At 38.7% G+C, this 18,331-nt stretch overlaps 2 protein-coding genes across 7 annotated transcripts in view; one reads left to right on the top strand and one right to left on the bottom strand.

The window, feature by feature from the left end:
- Positions 1 to 2,836, bottom strand: part of SEC23IP (SEC23 interacting protein) — a 37,710-nt gene extending 34,874 nt beyond the window's left edge. For both annotated transcript variants that reach the window (XM_083363833.1, XM_083363834.1), the window contains exon 1: positions 2,651 to 2,836. In XM_083363833.1, coding sequence (XP_083219959.1) covers positions 2,651 to 2,816 — 166 coding nt within the window. In that variant the 5' untranslated portion in view covers positions 2,817 to 2,836. The remainder of the gene's footprint in view (positions 1 to 2,650) is intronic.
- Positions 2,837 to 2,977: 141 nt separating this feature from the next.
- Positions 2,978 to 18,331, top strand: part of MCMBP (minichromosome maintenance complex binding protein) — a 38,440-nt gene continuing 23,086 nt past the window's right edge. Inside the window, exons 1-9 of one of the 5 annotated variants that reach the window (XM_083363835.1) lie at positions 2,978 to 3,196; positions 10,079 to 10,164; positions 11,132 to 11,272; positions 11,994 to 12,035; positions 13,580 to 13,681; positions 15,084 to 15,213; positions 16,125 to 16,276; positions 17,052 to 17,152; positions 17,800 to 17,975. In XM_083363835.1, coding sequence (XP_083219961.1) covers positions 3,139 to 3,196; positions 10,079 to 10,164; positions 11,132 to 11,272; positions 11,994 to 12,035; positions 13,580 to 13,681; positions 15,084 to 15,213; positions 16,125 to 16,276; positions 17,052 to 17,152; positions 17,800 to 17,975 — 988 coding nt within the window. In that variant the 5' untranslated portion in view covers positions 2,978 to 3,138. The other 4 variants (XM_083363837.1, XM_083363836.1, XM_083363838.1 and 1 more) reach the window with 4 other exon arrangements.

Raw genomic sequence — 18,331 nt, 5'->3', positions numbered from 1 at the left:
TTCAAAGAGTTTTGTTGCTAGAGCAGACATGTCAAACACAAGGCCCGGGGGCAGGATCCGGCCCACGAAGTGGTTTCATGTGGCCCGCGAAGCCATCCAGGAAACAGTGAGGGAACGGCCCCCACTACCTTGGCCCCGGCCCAGGCCAGCCGGGAGCCAATGTACAATTTCGTGGTAGTCATCTATGCTGAAATACATTCAGTCTTAGATCCACAAGGCCATCTCGAAACAGTGAAGGACTGGCCCATGCCGCGTCGGCACTGTCCCCTGGGCACACGCTGGGGAGGTATCACCCTTTGTGAGGAATTAAGAAATGCACCATCACGTGGAAGTGGCCAGCATATGACCCTGCCTACTGTGGGCAAGCTAGGGTCTGGGCAGCATTGCGCTTCTCTTCAGATTCGTGCCACCCAGCTCAGCCTCACGGCACTATCAAGAAAGTGCCCCACTGCCTGCCCAAACTGGGCAGGCTGGGGGCTGGGCAGCATTGTGCAGGTAACATCGACTCTCATGCTGCTCATGGCATCCCCTCCCCCAGAGCCCACCAAGCCGGATATATGAAGTAGGCGAGGGCAATGTGCTGGCCACTTCCAGGCGATGGTGCATTTCTTCGTTCTTCATGAAGGATGACACTTCCCCAGCGGCGTTTCTTGCCTGTTTTTCTCCCTCCCTCATCTCAAATATTTTCCTACCACTCTGTTCTAGGAAGGAAGGAAGGAAGGAAGGAAGGAAGGAAGGAAGGAAGGAAGGAAGGAAGGAAGGAAGGGAGGGAGGGAAAGAAGGAAGGAAGGAAGGAAGGAAGGAAGGAAGGAAGGAAGGAAGGAAGGAAGGAAGGAAGGAGAGGGAGGGTCTGAGGGAAGTCCTGCCTTAGTCCTGCCCTGCTGCCCTTTCACCATCCCCTTGCCCCCTCCTCCTGGCCTATCCTGGGGGGGGGTCTCCAATCCTATTGCTAAGGAAGGTTTGGATACAGAGCCAGGTCTGCTCACATGGAGAGGGAGTGGGCCTCCCTCTTGACTTTGCCCTTGTACCCATCATGAGCAACCTGGCTAAGGAGAACGAGCACAGCAGCAGCAACCTTGAGGAGGAGGTAAGTGCAGCTGGGGGCCCCCTTGGGGAAGTGGGCTGGGCTTAGTGCCGCGGGTGCTTGATGGCTGGGCTGGGCATTTGACCTCCACGCTACTGTCCAAACTGCCCCCCAAGGCCTGAGAGGAACAGTGAGGCTCCTCCAGTGGACCGTGCCTTGGCACTTGCCCAGGTCCCATCTTCTTCTGCCAGAGACCCTCAGATCTGTCCCACTCCTGCCCTTGATGCAAATGATGGAGCTGGCCACGCCCACCCAGTAGGCCACGCCCACCCGGCCCACCAAGGGCAACTGCAATGCCCTCAATGAAATTAAGTTTGACACCCCTGTGCTAGAGACATTGAATGGGCCCTCCTGCAAGTTATGTTTAATGTTTTTAACATGATTTTTGCTGATTCTTTTGGTTACTTTGTTCCATCATTTTGCATTTTTAACTTTGTACACTGTTTAGAGTTACGGTTTAGAGATGGGCAGCTTTATAAATTTGCCAAATGAATAAATAAATCTGGGAATTTTAAGAGAAATATGACTGTGTGAATTAGGTGAATGCTACAAAACCTCTCTTTAACCACACATTTTCTTCTCCCCCATCTGATGTCATTTTCCCTACCATCCTGGTGCTTTACCCCTGTCTCCAATCACCATCCTAATAGATTCCTCCAAATCCCGCCTGCTATGGCTTCTTTCCAAGAAACACACCAACATTATGTTCTTCCACCTAACTACTTATTTCCAAAGAACTAAACTTCCGGGAAGCTTAATTTCAAGAAGAAGAAATGCAACAAGTCACATGAGCCAGGAAGGAAATTTATACCCACTCATTGGACAAGTCTCAGGAACTTTCTCTGCCTCTTCAGCAATAAGATGGCAGCACCGAGGCTGTGAAACCACAGACTTTTGTGCACTAAAGCCTTCAAGGGGCAGGGAGTGCTGCCCTGAATTGTCAAAAGGGACCGTTAAGAGCAGGGCTCTTCAAACTTGGCCCTTTTATGACTTGTGGACTTCAACTCCCAGAATTCCTCAGCCAGCAAAGCTGGCTGAGGAATTCTGGGAGTTGAAGTCCACAAGTCATAAAAGGGCCAAGCTTGAAGACCCCTGGTTAAGAGGATTGAACAGGGCCAGCAAGCCAGGAAACTCGAGAGCCTGACCGGTAAAATAACTCGATTTCCAATCAACCCGCTTATAAAGAAACACAGGCCGGGATCAACAATACATCCGGCTTCCCGTTATCTCAATACATGGCGCGTCCATCGAAGATTCCACCTTCTGAAGCAAACCCCCTCGTTCATCCTTCCCTCCATTGTAGGTCCTGGAGGTGACGAGATCCCCCCGATCTACAAGACGGAAGAGCTTGCAGGCGTCGTGATCGCAGACCTCCGGCACGGAGCGGCCCGATCCACCTAAATGCGAGATTCAGCCATCAAAAGGAAGCGCGGGGAGGGTTGCGGGTGCGCGGCCAGGCGTCGGAGGAGCGAAAATGGGATTCCAAGCGGGGATTCCCAACTCCCGTGTCTCCACACACAAACACACACACACACACACACACACACACCGGCTCCCGACCATTACCTGAGGGAAGGAGGCCAGGTCCCGAAGTGGCCACGGGTGGGGTTTGGCTGACGGGGATGAAGGGGACGGTGAAATTGAACTCGGTGGCTGAGGAGGAGAAAAGCAAGTTGGTGCCGCCGCTCGTCGAGGAGATGCCGCCCGTCGCGGAGGTTTTGGGGGCAGCCATGACGGAGGGACTTCCACGTCTCCGTTTCTCCGGAGCTCTGCCCGCCTCGGCCCTGCCCCTTCCGCCCGGCTCTAAGATGGCGTCGCCGCTCTCTTCCCTCTTCTCCCGCCAGCCCGAGCCCGCGCTGAGAAGCGAAGCGAAGTGAGGGGGCTTGGAAGTCTGCACGGCGGCCTTGGCTGCGCCCGAGCCCAGCCTTGGAAAGCCAGCCCCGCTTATCTGAAAAGCGCTCTCGCGCGGCGCCTAGCCTCCGGGGAAGCAGGTCTCTGAAGACGTTGGGCCCGACTTCCTGGCCTTTTCACGCGTTTGAAGAAGAACCGAAAAGATGCCGTGCGTGGCGGACTGGCTGAACTGCCCGCTCAGTATCGTGCAGGGTATTTTCGGTGAGAGAGCGCGGGCCGAGGGGCAGGGAAACGTGGGAAAGCTGTAAGGCGGGTCAAGGCGGCGGCGGCGAGCTACCCTGCTACGAAGCGGACAGGCAGAAGGGAACTCGGCCGAATCCAGAAAAAGAAAAAAGAAAAAAACACGCGGTGGCACGTTGCTGAGAATAGTTCTGGGTCGGGGACGACCAGGAAGGAGACGGCGGCAACTCGCGGCTCCTTGCGGAACGGGGTGGGAAAGGGAGCGGAGGGAAGGGTAGGAAGAAGCAGGCCTATCCCAGCAGAACAGAACTGACCGCCGGGCCAAGCTAATAAGCGAGTTTGGCCTGGTGAGTCGGAACCCCCGCTGGGTCGAGCGGAGCCGAAAGGCAGCCTCGCCAGTTCGTGTGAGGCAAACTTGGCAGCGGGAAGGGCAGTTCCGCACGCCGAAAGTTGCAAACCCCACGGGAAGGTAGCGAGTGTGCGTCCTGAGCGTGTGCGCTGTGTCTTTTCGACTTCTTCTGCCGTTTGGGAGGCTGAGAGAGAAAATAAAAAAGGTTTCTAAGCCTTGAAGGGGACTTTCCTACTAAACCAGGGGTCGGCAACCTCGGCTCTTTTATGACTCGTGGACTTCAACTCCCAGAATTCCTGAGCCAGCTATGCTGGCTCAGGAATTCTGGGAGTTGAAGTCCACGAGTCATAAAAGAGCCGAGGTTGCCGACCCCTGTACTAAACGTCAGGCCGGGCGTCCTTCTTTTGAGCGCCTTAATTACTAGTTTGCTGCTGCGCTTTGTAATTAAAAATAGGGTGAAGAAGGCATGGTGTTAGGCTTCTGCGTGTGAAAACTGAATAGGAATCTTCTGGCTTCTGTTTTCAGTGGCTATCAATGGCTATTGTAGCCAATTGGCGTGTTTGTATCTCATGAGTGGCTTTCTAAACCCAAGTGGTTATGTATTTGTTTTCTATTCTGTTTTTGTTTTTTTTAGCAAATCTGCTTGCTGTATCCTTTTTATTTATTTATTTTATTTTAATCCCATTTATATCCCGCCCTTCTCCGAAGACTCAGGGCGGTTTACAATCTAAGCACAAATCAAATGTGCTTAGCAATAGCCTTCATTCTATGTATATACTTGCTTATTAGGGCTTTCACACACACCTCCCAAGCGGCATTAGTACAAAGTCAGCTTATTGCCCCCAACAATCTGGGTCCTCATTTTACCTACCTCGGAAGGATGGAAGGCTGAGTCAACCTTGAGCCTGGTGGGATGCGAACCTGCAATAATTGCAGGCAGCTGGTGTTACTTAAGGAGGCATTAGCCCACTGCTCCACCAAGGCTCTTAAAATAAATTTTAACAAATTTATTTGCAATTTTATCAACTTTTGCTTAAAAGTGACCCAAAGGTAACCCTAAAATCTCTGAGCACATCTGAATAATTGCTTAATGGTTTTTGTTAATCCTTAAAACAAAACATTAATTAATTGGCAGGCTCCCAAGTGACTGTGGCTAGCTCATATAACTGAAAAACCAACATTTGGAAAATACAGCTAACAGGAAGTACAAAATACCAAAACAAAACCAGAATAAATCAAACAAAACAAAATAGGGACTTCGAAATCGCTCTGTCCCCAAGACATTCCATTGTAAGAATTGTAATCTTATACTACTTTAAAGGGGATATAATTAAATTGTGTATATAATATAAAACCTTTGGATAGTGGAAAGCAGAACGTTGGAATGAGATTGACTAGGAATCAAGTTCATAGTAACTTTGGGGCACATGTATCTTGTCTCAATAATTCAGTAGTTTGAAGGATAAAATACTAGAAAAAATCACTAAGATTGGAAGTGAATATGTTTAAACCAGATTGCCATGTCTTTTGCTTTATTGGCTATTGTAGTATATATGAACATTACTGTTTGCAGAAGAATCTGAGTAAAGTAGAGGGATAAATTTGTCCCTTTGGGTAGTTTTAATAAAGCTACTTCCCAATTATGTAATTTAGATTTTTTTTCTCCATGAGCTAACAAAGCTATGGTAACTTTTTATGATTATTTGTGGTCACAATAGTATATCTGAAATACTGTGGCTCAGTTCTGATTAAAAATGTAGTAGTAGAATAATTAGGTCCATGTCATAACTAAAATGTGAATTAATAATACACAGCAGCAATTTGTACAGGAAAATGTTATCTTTTGTGTCCAATAAGTTGGAGAATCGTGATTTTAAAAAATCAGTTTTCATAAGAATATAGTGAAATAGAATTGCTGTATACAGACAGATATCACTCATGGATAATTACATACTAAAAGCCATGTACTATTAAGGATTTTTAATGAAATAGATTGATTTGCTGACCAATAAACTCAACTGCTTGATACTTTTGTTGAATCCTTCAAAACTCTGAAGGCTTATTTTATGTTGAGGATCTAAATTTAAGAATAACTGAATCATTCAGTTGGAAATACACTTGAAGAAAGTATAACTGAAACATTCAGTTTGATAATAACACTTGAAGAAAATTGTCAGTCCACCTTTCAGATTTGTATCTCAGATTCTGTTTCCAATAAAAAAGATGCTGTGATTCTTCTTAAAACAATCCACAATGATAATTACACAATTATCCACAAATCTGAAGGAACCTGACAACTGAAACAGAGAGAAAGCCTTCACATTTTAAATCTTCACTAAAAACACAAGTTCCACATCACAAGGTCGGAAGGATCCCAGTATATCACAAGAGGATTATACTCTACCAGAGAGATCCCCAAAAGAGTCATAGTCCTTCCTTCATATGTGTGTGTGTGTGTGTGTGTATGCTATATGGGAAATCCTAGGACAAAGTAATCCTAAGTAGCTGGAATCTAGTTGGGAGATCTTCATACTACAAAGATAACAGTTTCATAAATGTTTTGTGCAAGCTTGATATATACTGGTACAAAAAACTTGATTCCTAACTGCTCTGGCTCTCAACCACGTAACAGTAACAAAATCACAGAGTTGGAAGGGACCTTGGAGGTCATCTAATCCAACCTCCTGCTCAAGCAGATCTATCCCATTTCAGATAAGTAGCTGTCTTTTCTTCAAAGCCCCTAGTAATAGAGCACCCACAACTTCTGAAGGCAAGCCTTCCACTAGTTAATTGTTCTCACCGTTGGGAGAATTTCTTCTTGGTTCTCAATTGCTTCTGTCCTTGATTAGTTTCCTGCCATTGTTTCATGTCTTGCATTCTGGTGCTTTGGAAAATAGGTTGATCCTCTCTTCTTTGTGGCAGCCCCTCAAATATTGACACACTGTTAACATATCACACCTAGTCCTTTTCACTAGACTAGCTATACCCAATTCCTGCAACTGTTCTTCATGTTTTAGTCTCCAGGCCCTTAATCATCTTTATTGCTTTTCTCTGGACTCTTTCCAGAATCTCAACATCTTTTTATAATATGGTAACCAAAACTGGATGCAGTATTCCAGGTGTGGTCTTACTAAGTACTAATACTTCACATGATTTTGATTCTATCCCTCTGCTTATACAACCTAGGATTGATTGCACTGCTACATGCTGCTGGCTCATATTTAAGATGCTGAAGCTAGAATTGGCAAGGATAGGTACAAAAGCATTCTACATACACTGATAACTACCTATCTGAATGTAACAACCACAGAATATTTATTACTTACATAATGGGCCACTTCAGTGATAATTCAGTCAAGACTCTACCCTAAACATTAATTGGCATGTATCTCCCACTACTGAGATGGAAGTTTGAGATCAGAAATCTCTGAAACAAGCCCTTTAACTTTTTTTTTCATCTATAAAGTTTTAAATCTCTAATGTATAAAAGAAACAAATCTTATACCGTAAAGTAATTATGTCTGAAATACGGATTCATTAAAGTGGATAATATAGAATGTATATGGACCTATTTCTTTTTGGAATCATCATATTCTGTACTCTAAATGTTTGCTAAGAGTCCTTATCTATTAATATAAAACAGATATTATAGTTGAGATCTGGAACATAGTTAAAAACAGTAAACATAGATTTTCCACAGTCTCTATAATGGTTTAAAGATTTATGCTAAATACTGTACTGTTAGAAGAGGGAATAAAACTATAGTAAATTACCATTATCTAAATTGACTTTTTATAGTTTTATTTTGATTTTTTATCAATATCATAATTTGAGACATTGTTAATCCTGCACAGAACCTGACATTTCTATTACTAGGAAAGTAGTTATCTGTTAAAAATCAAAGCTAACAGCTGTATTATGTTTTACAAATAATATATTATTTACTTTTAATAGTCTTGATCTTTAGTCCATTCAAATTATGATCTAGAACTTCATTTATTTTCATTTTTTCTTTGTCCCTTCTCACAAAATTCTTCAAAATTTCAACAAATCTATTTTGTAAATACAATGTAGGAAAATTATTCATGTGAGTCTCTTGGTTTATTTTTGTGTATATCCCTTTTAATTATTAAGGCATCGCCCAGTTTCTTTTTTTTTAATTCAGTATTGCATATTTTTAATAATTCTTATAGCTGGTCATTTTTAAATCCACTTTCAGGTCAATCTCATTCTTGTTAGGTAAAACTTGTTTCTTTACCATAAAATCTTTTAAGCACAATCTATGGAGGCAGACGCTCTTAAAAGTAACTTCCATTGTCCAAAAATATCTTCAGTTTGTTCCATGTTAAAATGTTTTGCTTTATTCTTATAAGTCAAATTTAAGTATATATTTTTGACTGTAATCTTTAATTCTTTCTGGTTCCTTCAAAGTCTCATCCTATTATGTTCTTTTTTAAAAAAGCATTTTCCCACAAGAAGTATTTTTATAATTAATTCCAAAATCTTATTTCAAGTACATTTGGACTCTTAGACTGTTTGTAACTTTCCAAAATCAAAGTTTTAATGAACCTTTTGCTGTATATTTAAAAATAAACCCTGCAGCTAAAACTTGTATAGGATAGTCCTTGACTTACACTCAAATTGAGCCCAAAATTTCTGTTGCTAAGTGAAACATTTGTTAAGTGAATTCTGCCCCATTTCTTGCCACAGTTGTTAAGTTAAAACACTGCAGTTGCTAAGTTAATAACACGGTTGTTAAATGAATCTGGCTTCCCCATTGACTTTGCTTGTCAGAAGGTTGTAGGAGCTGTTCACATGACCCCAAGGCACGGCAAACATCATAAATATGAGTCAGTTGCCAAGCATTTGATCATGTGTCAATAGTCGTGTGAAAATGGTCAGAAGTCACTTTTTTCAGTGCTGTTGTAACTTTGAACGGCCATTAAATAAACTGTTGTAAGTCAAGGACTACCTGTATTTCAAATTTCTTTCACGAAGCGTTGAAGGAAACTCTCCTGATTTTTTGATTCAAAGGTTCCTAACAGCTAAAAAAACAAGATGGTTTGAGGAAAATGGCTATTCCCCTCATTTCCCAGAGCTCTAAACCTGCCACAAACTATTCTCATGTAGTTGCCTTGTAAGGGGAAATTGTCTTGAGCACTTGTGGGCAATCCCAAGTCTTCTCATTTGGAGAATTATGAAAAGCCGTTCTACTCACCAGCTCCTCATTCTACTGCAGTCATCGGCTCCAGTTTTAGTCTTCTAAAAATACGTCTGCTTTAATGCGTTAAGTAAAGATTCCTCAGTGTTAGGGCCCAGGCCCAGGGTTCAGAATCTGAATCTAATTCTGAATAAGCTGTTTCAGCTGAAGCTGTAGAACAGGGGTGTCAAACTCAATTTCATTGAGGGCCGCATCAGCATTGTGGTTGCCCTCAGGGGGCTGGGTGGGCGTGGCCTACTGGGTGGGCGTGGCTAGAGTGCGTATGGCCTACTGGGTGGGCATGGCCAGCTCTACATCGTTCGCATCAATGGTGCCTATGGGGGCCCGGGCAGGAGTGGGACAGATCTGAGGGTCTCTGGCAGAAGGAGGGTCTCTAGGCCAGGGCCAAGGCAGTGGGGGCCGTTCCCTCATTGTTTCCAGGATGGCTTTGCGGGCCACATGAAACCACTTCGCGGGCCGGATCCGGCCCGGGCCTTGTGTTTGACATGTCTGCTGTAGAATGTCAGCCTCAGGAGACCCCAAGCCAAGTATCACAGGAGGCTAATCAAAAAAAAACTACCTGGGCAATTGGAGCAATCAGTTGAGAATGACATAAGGCCACCCAGCTCCTGCAACAGGGGAGTAGGAAAGGGAACACAGAGAGAGATGTTCTTTGAGGCTCCTCGCCAAGCAAGGGAGTAAATTTCTTAATTAGTTACAGCTGGCTGCAATTTGATTTAAGGAGGGCCCTGATCCATGATCCCTTGTTTCAAGCACCTGTCTGTTATCCAGCTCCTGTCTATAAAAGCCTGATCCTTGAATTAGCTGACAGCTATGATTGGCTCTTGGAACCCAGAACTAGATTTGGATGCTCCTGTTAAAAACTAACCATTCCAGCAAGTATCTGTCAGAGGCTTGGTTTTGATTTTCATTCCTAGATTACTGTTACCACTTTGGGGGTCAGTAAACTGTTAATTATCATAAGTGTGTGTGTCTGTATTTGAAACCAGGAAGAAGACATTTATGCAAAAATGGTCCTGAAGCATCTGTTTTAAATGCTTTGTGCAACTTTGCAACACACTAGTTATAACCTTTATTAACCTATATTTGTTATCTGAAAAAGTCAGAATTGCAGATACTCCTACACATATCAAAATTATTTAGTCCAGGAAGATTTTGCTTTTTTAATTGCTTTTTGCTTTAGAAAAAAAGCCTAAAATACTAGTCGATCATTAATTATTGAATAATACTGTGTTTGCAAAGTAAAATTTTAAATGTACTTTACTGCATTTTACATTTGTAGACTATAGTTTTCACAAATTAAATATTGTGATTTGATTTATGTCTTGTTTAGCTCAGAATAGTCTAAACCCTGAATGGGAGAGGAAAGTAACTGAATACTTCAAAGAGAAACTAAAAGAAAATAATGCAACTAACTGGGTAAGACTATGTTTAGTTATCAGAACTTAAACTGTTTGATGATGAGTTTCAGAATCTTTAGGCAACTTTGCTAACATGGCATTGAATGCATACAGTAGAGCTAAAAGGAATTATAAAATAAATTGAGTTTTTAGTTAAGGATATTAGTACAGAAATAAAACGGGACATTGTTATTGGCATTGGATATAGGATCTCTAAATGTATAGTCTTTAAATTTTTGATTCTGAGCAAATTTCCTGCACGTTCAATAGTATGTGATAGTATAATTTAATTAGTGTTTATTTAGTAATTTCCCTAACCTAAAGATGATGCATTTTTGACTACAGAATACATTGTCATATTTTTATGATAAAAAATGATATTTTAATTTGAATAAGGAAAAAGAATACCAAAGAGGCATGGAATACAGCACATTTTTAGTAATTCAGCCCTGATTTCAAGAGATGAACAAATTAAACTTAGGCATTCAGAAAATTGAATTTTGGCTCATTAGAAATTGTATGGTATGAATATAATCATTTATTCATTTTATTTCAGTAACTGACCAGCTGCTTGAAAAATATAGTTTTATTGACACATTTTATTTTTTGCCAAACATCTTACAGGTCCAAATCTAGGTGCAAAATATTTTTACAGTGGTGATATCATTGAATTGTGATTCTAACAAATTAAGCATAGAGTCAGATAAATGAATTTGGAATTGTTGCGTTCAAAAAAATGGAATGTATAGAGTGGATTTAGTCAATTAACTAAATCTGAAATATGCATGATTGAATTAAATCATATTTCAGTGATTACTAAGAAAATGTCTATAAAATCAGTGTAAATTCTATCAGCCTTTCTGTGTAGGTATTAGATCTTCAGACTTACATAAATTAAAATATAATTAAATTAATAACATTGAAAATAAAGATATACAATTCTGTTTGCCTCATGAAGCTGATAATTATTGAATTTTGTTTTACAGGTACCATCAATGAATGATGTCCCCCTACATTATCTGAAGCCAAATAGCTTAGTAAAATTTCGCTGTATGGTTCAAGATATGTTTGATCCTGAATTTTATATGAACATTTATGAAACAGTTGACACAGTTAGTAAATCACGTGTAAGTTAGTTTCTTCACTAGGGTTCTTATTTCCTATTTTCATTCCCAGCCATGTTGTTTCTTTCATGGTTCTTATTCCTCTTGATATAATTGTTGAAAATTGAGAATAATTTTATATAAATTGATGCTTACATTGAAAAAAAACAGTAGTATAAAATAGGAACAAAACAAATTCCAAAACCTCAAATTCTTATCAAACCAATTCCAGGACTACTGTATTTGTGCTGTGGCCTTACCCCCTTCGTGAGTCTGTCCTCCCTCCAAGTTAAGTTTGGTCTTGCCCAACAAAAGTTTGTCCATCACTGTGCTAGGTCCATCATTTCCCTTTTATTCCACGTGACAAAGGACTTGCTAGTACTTCTTTTGTAAGAGTATCACATGAAATAAAGGTAATCTTAAGGTTTTTCTATGTGTATTCTTAAGTGAAATACCAACAATCCGCATCTGATAATAGTTCCTTAGCAATTCTGCTCATATATATATTGTAGGGAACAGATGCTTTGCCTGTAACCAATAAAATATTATGAATCAACCCTTACCTTTTCCAGAACGAAACATTATAAAGAAAATATTGAGCTTGACGAGTAGAACCACTATGTTCATAGAAAAGTTAATTGTGAGGAAGTAACAGTAACTATTTAAAAAATCCCCCCAAATCTCCCCAAAATGAGCATGGTAAGAAATTGTATAGATTACAATTGTGATTTTATGTTTTTAACAGGTTATGCATTTTGGAAAATATAGAGATGTAGCAGAATGTGGGGTAAGTCCAGCTATAGAAATAATGGCAATGCAGTTAAGTTACTATAATATTTATCATTTTCTTTCTATTTTATCTTTCTATGGATATATTTTTGGAGAACTGGAAAAACGTGGCTTTTCAAAAAGACATTTGGAGATTATTATTTTTTTCATGCAAGCCCAAATGGTGGTGCATTGGAGTTTTTAGATACAATTGTATTAATTGATTTTTGCCTTAAAGCTTCCGTAATTAATACTATAAGCAATCAAGAAATGGAGACAGATACAAGTTTTGTAGTAATAAATCACACAGCATCAAAATATAGTTTGTTTTTTAATGAGTAGAATAGAATACAATAGAATGGAATGGAATGGAATGTACCTCCCAGAGCCTTCTCTAGTGCTTCTTTTTTAATTAATATAATTGAACATTCATTTGCACTGATATATCCTCACTTATTGAATCAGTGACAAAACTAGTCCTCCTAAATGTATTTTTGCAGAATATGTGCCTCTATTCTATTTTGAATGTACAAGGCAACAATGCCAGTGTCAGTGTTTTTTAAAAGTACTAGCCCTTCACACATTCTAATATTTTCACTTTTCACTCAAATGTATGTCTGGGTCTACACTTGAGAAGCTGCACAACATTAGTCTGTTTCCACAAAAATAATTTTATATTATATTTTTGCTTTCATAAGAAAAGTTCACCTTTATCAGAGTCATGAAGTAGACTTAAACTAAGGCAAACACAAATAAATTATTAAGGAGTATGAATGTGTATTTTTAGCATTGTCATTGTAAGATTTAACAATGCTTGGAACATTTGAGATTGGATAACAGATCTTAAGATGGAGGCAGCATACAAGTTATAGTAAATACATTTTATAATGTATTCCTGTGCAGAAGGTCTCTATGCCAATTATTGCCTTTTTGGGGGATGGTCTGTTTCTCCCCTTTCCAAACATACTGTGTATTTATTCTACTGTTGCTAGGAGTGTTCTGGGATCTCTTCCATATAGTTTTGTTGTAGAATTTGTTTTGGGGGGTCACACCTTGCAATTCATATGCTTATATCCCTTACATATAGATATTTGGTGCTGCAGTGATAACATTAAAACACTTGGAAAATGAATTGATTATTAGCATATATTAATAAATATTGTGTAGACTAGGATTTAATTTAAATTTGGCTCCATACATTTTCACTAGTGCTCCTACTTGAATACAATATTGCCAACAAGGAAATGTCATGCTTCAAATGATAAAGTTCAAACTAGCACTGTACTATTGTTGATATTAAAAAAACAAAATCAGCTTTCATTATTTTATATAAGTCAAAAAAAGTTGTTACTGGAACTTTTGATCCACAGAGATTAGAGTTCCTTCCCTATAATTCCTTAGAATAAATACCGATATTGCCTTCTAGCACACTAATTGTAAATTTATTTTAAGATTACTTCCCTTTAGAGAGAAAAAATCACATGTATTTCACTTTTATAACAACTTTACACTATTTTTTTATTTTTACAGTATGCTAATGAAGTATAATACTTCTTCTTCTAGCCTCATCAAGAAATAGATTTAAATCCTAAACAAATTGTGACTGCAGATAGACAGACTTTTTACTGTGTTCCAGTGCCAGGAGAATCAGCATGGGTAAAAGAAATATCCTTTCTAGCTTATAATATTGTGCATTCATATATAAAAACTATAAAAAAACTAGTGATAATAGTGCAAACCCTTTAATACTTAATAGAAAAGAATTGATTGGTTGATTGATTACATGCCATCAATTTGTATCAACTTGTAATGACCACTGAGATGGACTTCCTCTATTCCCATCCTGATCCTTCATGTCTTCCAGTAATGCAACCATTGCTGTTGTAATTAAATCCAGCCACCTTGCTTCTGGTTGGACTCTTCTCCAGATTTCCCACCATAAGAAGTCTTGGGGCAGCTAAGTATTTTCATCATAGATCCAAAATATAATCATTTCAGCATTGTTATCATCTCAAGTGAGAATTCTGGATTGACTTGTTCTATGATCCATTCATTTATTTTCCTGGTTATGGTATATTTCAGCAGCAAGCAGATTTCTATACTGCTTCTTCAATGTTTGCTTCCACAGAGTATTACAGAGAAGATCATTGCCTGCAGAACATTGATATTTGTAGATGTAGATAGATCAGAGTATGATCTTCAGAATTTATCTTTTGACTCCATCAACAATTGCTATAGATGCTGAACAAAATGGCTATTTGAAGAAGTCTGTTTGTCAATAAAAGTAACTTTTTAAAGAGCTTTTTTAAACTGTAGTAGAATCGGGTTTTTCTGAATCCTTGACAATAAAGAAAGCATATTTGGGGACAGGTTTTTATTTTTGTTTGGATCATGTATATATGTTGAGACAGAGAACATCTCTTCCAAGCTGATTGTGATAGCGAGATATTTCTATATCAAGTGATAAAGAATTGTAATAAGGAGGAAATGAGATAATTTATAGAGAAATAGCATGTATTAAGCAATTTAGCAACATTTTGATTACTTTTCTAATATGAAATTTTTATAGTGCAGCATCTCTAAGCTGCAATCAGTGTGGTACCTTGTTTATTGTATTTTTTTATACAGATTGCATTATTTTCTGCATTGCTTTTTGCTCCAGGTTAGATATTAAGATAGGCAGCCATACCCTGAATTAAGGGATTATAGGGTTGCCAAAAGGAAGTTAAATAAATAAATACGTATATACAATAACATCTACAGATGAATGACCTGCTATTGTAAGCCAAATCATGCTCCTTCCTTATTGCCATATAGTCTGCTAGTATTGGTGTAGTATTCTTTTTTAATTTCTTTACATTCATTCTTCAATATTTGTACAAAACTATTTAAAATTATATAAGATTATGAAACATTACACGATGTAGTTATATGCTAAACTTACAAAATGCTATTATCTTTTCATTCAGCTTGGGAAAGGATAGCATTGCCTTAATTTTAAATTAAATGTTTAATTAAATTTCCAGATAATTTTATTCATTCATTCTGTCCTTAACTTAAAACTTACGCTTATAATAGTGCAAGTCAAGCTCGAGTTTGTCCATCAACATCATACACACCAAGTCGCCATAAGAGGAGTTATGAGGATGATGAAGACATGGAGTTGCATCCATCAAAACAGAGAGAGCAACATATGGGTATCAGCTGAGATAATGTTGTCTTTCTCCTGAAAGTCACTTACTATTCTTAATTAATATTGTGGTGTATCCATTTGCACTGAAGTGATATATGCCTTGATGACTTAGAATATTTTTAGAATAGGATCTTATATATCATTATCTCATTTTTGGAAATAATTAGATGAGTTCAGTGATAGTTGCAAAAAGAGCAAGACTGTACCATTGGTCTGAAGTTCTTGATGTATTACCCATAGGTCAATTTGTAGCTACAGATATATGATTTACAGACCAGTATTTGCAAATAGTATACTCTTGAAAATGATTCTGGTTTATAGGAAGAGCAAACTCATGTAGAGATGATATATTGTTAGCCATGAAAATAAATAGGACAATATATAACTGAATGCTAGACGCAGCAAAAAAAATAATGAAGGTGGTTGCGAACTTGGTGATTATTTGGCTTGCAGTTATTGGGAAAAAAATTGCAAGCTAGATCAGAGGTGGGCCATTTGCAGAGTCCTCTATATTTTTGTAGTTCTAACATAATTTTAAAAACACTTCATATATAATGTCCACAAATAAGCACTTTAGTCCACTGATGCCGGATGTTGAGGTCAGGGAGAGAGAAAAAGTGTAAGAAACAAATAAAATAATGGCTTCCCTCTTCTTTGTTCCTAGTCATTTCCACTTCTTTTCCTACCCTTCATAGTATTCTGAAGAGAGTACTCATTTGCTTGGTTTGATCCGTATCCCTTTTGTAAATTAATACTTTTGGGGAATTACTATTCTGAAAGGAATCTAAGCTCAAGTTTTTGCAACTGCACTTTTGATTCAGCACGTTATACATTTATTTTTCAAAAAGCAATAAGTTTTAATCTCAAATTATGAGTTTTAAGGTAGTTGAAACTTGTTTGTTTTTTTAATTCTAGGAAATGTGCCTGATATCCAAGGGAGTGGAGAGCCAAAGCGATTAGAAACAGAAGCTTCTGCAAGACATCAGATGTTTTCCTTAAACTGTTCATCTCCGCTCGATCTGAACTTTCCACTCCCAGGAGAAAAGGGCCCTGCGTGTCTTGTGAAGGTAATGTCTTGAGCAGCACCTGAAACAGAATCACTTTGACATGTGTTAGAAGTGTGGAGATGTGTTGAAATTTACATTTAGAACTGGTACATGAACCAAAGCCGTGTACAATATACAGGTAGTCCTCGACTTACAACAGTTCATTCGTTCTAAGTTACAACGGCACTGAAAAAGGGGGCTAATGGCTGTTTTTCACACTTACAACCGTTGCAGCATCCCCATGGCCATGTGATCAAAGTTCGGACACTTGGCAACTGACTCATATTTATGATGGTGTCCCGGTGTCACCTTTTGCGACCTTCTGACAAGCAAAGTCAATGGGGAAGCTGGATTCACTTAACAGATTAATTTATTAACTGAATAGCTGCAGTGATTCACTTAATTGTGACAAGAAAGGTGATAAAATGGGGCAAAATAAACTTAACTGTTTCACACAGCAATGGAAATTCCGGGCTAAATTGTGGTCGGAAGTTGAAGACTACCTATATTAAATTATATATCACATTGCTTCAATCTTTATTGATGTAAAAATAGTCTGATAGTTGCACAAAGCCCGTCACTGAAGGGTATATTGAGCCACTGTATATTGTTAGGATTTGGAACGCAGCTACTTTTTTTATTGAAGCAGACAGTTTTGAGAGACAGTTATGATACAAACCTTCTCCCATAGTAGTAAACTATAATTTATTAGTATGTTCAAGTAGCTATTGCTTTTACAGTACTTCATATTGTCTTACTGCAATTTCTCCTCTTAAACATATTCTGTTTGTGGCAGATATATGAAAATGGGGACAGTTTCAAAGTCAATGATATTCTTGAGGTGTATGGGATTTTGTCTGTCGATCCTGTCCTGAACATGCTGAACAATGAAGAAAGGTAACATTTTAGTGATGATAAAATGCAAGTTTGCCATCATTGTGACTGAAGAAATTCACATATTTGGTCCACAAATAATAGGTAATTTGTAAAGTTTCTATAAAACATTAGCAGCAACATTTAATTTTCTTCTTTGTCAGTGTGTTTCAGAAAAACTGAAAAATAATACTTTTTTTCTTTCTTTTTTTGGAAGAATAATGCTAGCCAGTGCTTTTTTTTTTGTAAAAAAAAAAAAGTGCCGGAACTCACACACATCATACAACTTGCCTTCCCTTCCATCCAAAAAAGGTGCCGGAACTCCGTTCTGGGTGTTCTATGACAAAAAAAGCCCTGGTTGAATCTATAACTAAATTTTAGAGATCTAGATTTGTCCCAATTCTAAACAGTACTTATTTCATTGTACCATATAAAGAATAAAAAGGTGATGTCCGTTCTTTATATTCAGGAGCATTTTTAAAAGAGATAACTGATCAAAGTTTACTTTGATTGCTGCAAAAGTATGAAATAAATTCAAGAACCTTATTTATACTGTTTATCATACTGACATTTTATGTTTAAATAAAGTACCTTTTTCTTTGACAGGAAAAAAATCTTGCGAGCAATTTAGAGATTAAACGGGCCTAAATAGAGCAACTTTTATATTTTAGGGAGAATTCCTCCTCTCCGGTGGAGTCTATGGATTGTATGGATACTGTGGAGGAACAGAGAGTTCATAGTCCTCCAGCATCATTAGTTCCCAGAATCCATGTAATTCTGGCACAGAAACTTCAGCACATAAATCCATTGTTACCTGCTTGCCTTAATGAGGAAGAAAGCAAGAGCTGTAAGTATTTCAGCTATTTAGAGAAAGATTACCTTGTTACTATTGAATGCCTGTATTGCAGAGGTGTCAAACTGCCAGTTCACGGGGTGGATCCGTCATGCCAAAACCCCGCCCACCCCATTTGCCGGCAATGGAAAAAAAGTCACGATACGTCGTGACACGTCACGTGATGTTGCAAGTTTGACACCTCTGCTGTATTAGATTTTATTGTTTCCATTTATACACAAAAAGGTCAGTTTGGTCCTAGCATCCTTAATACTTAAGCGTAAAGGTACATTGCTAAATGTTGTATAAGCCATTTTTCTCCTCCTTTGAGTCAGGGAGGTCCATAAGAAAAAAATGATATGGCATAGACT

This window comes from Vipera ursinii (genome assembly GCF_947247035.1).
Source record: "Vipera ursinii genome assembly, chromosome: 5".
NCBI lineage: Eukaryota > Metazoa > Chordata > Lepidosauria > Squamata > Viperidae > Vipera > Vipera ursinii.
This window is presented reverse-complemented; position numbering and strand designations above follow the sequence as displayed.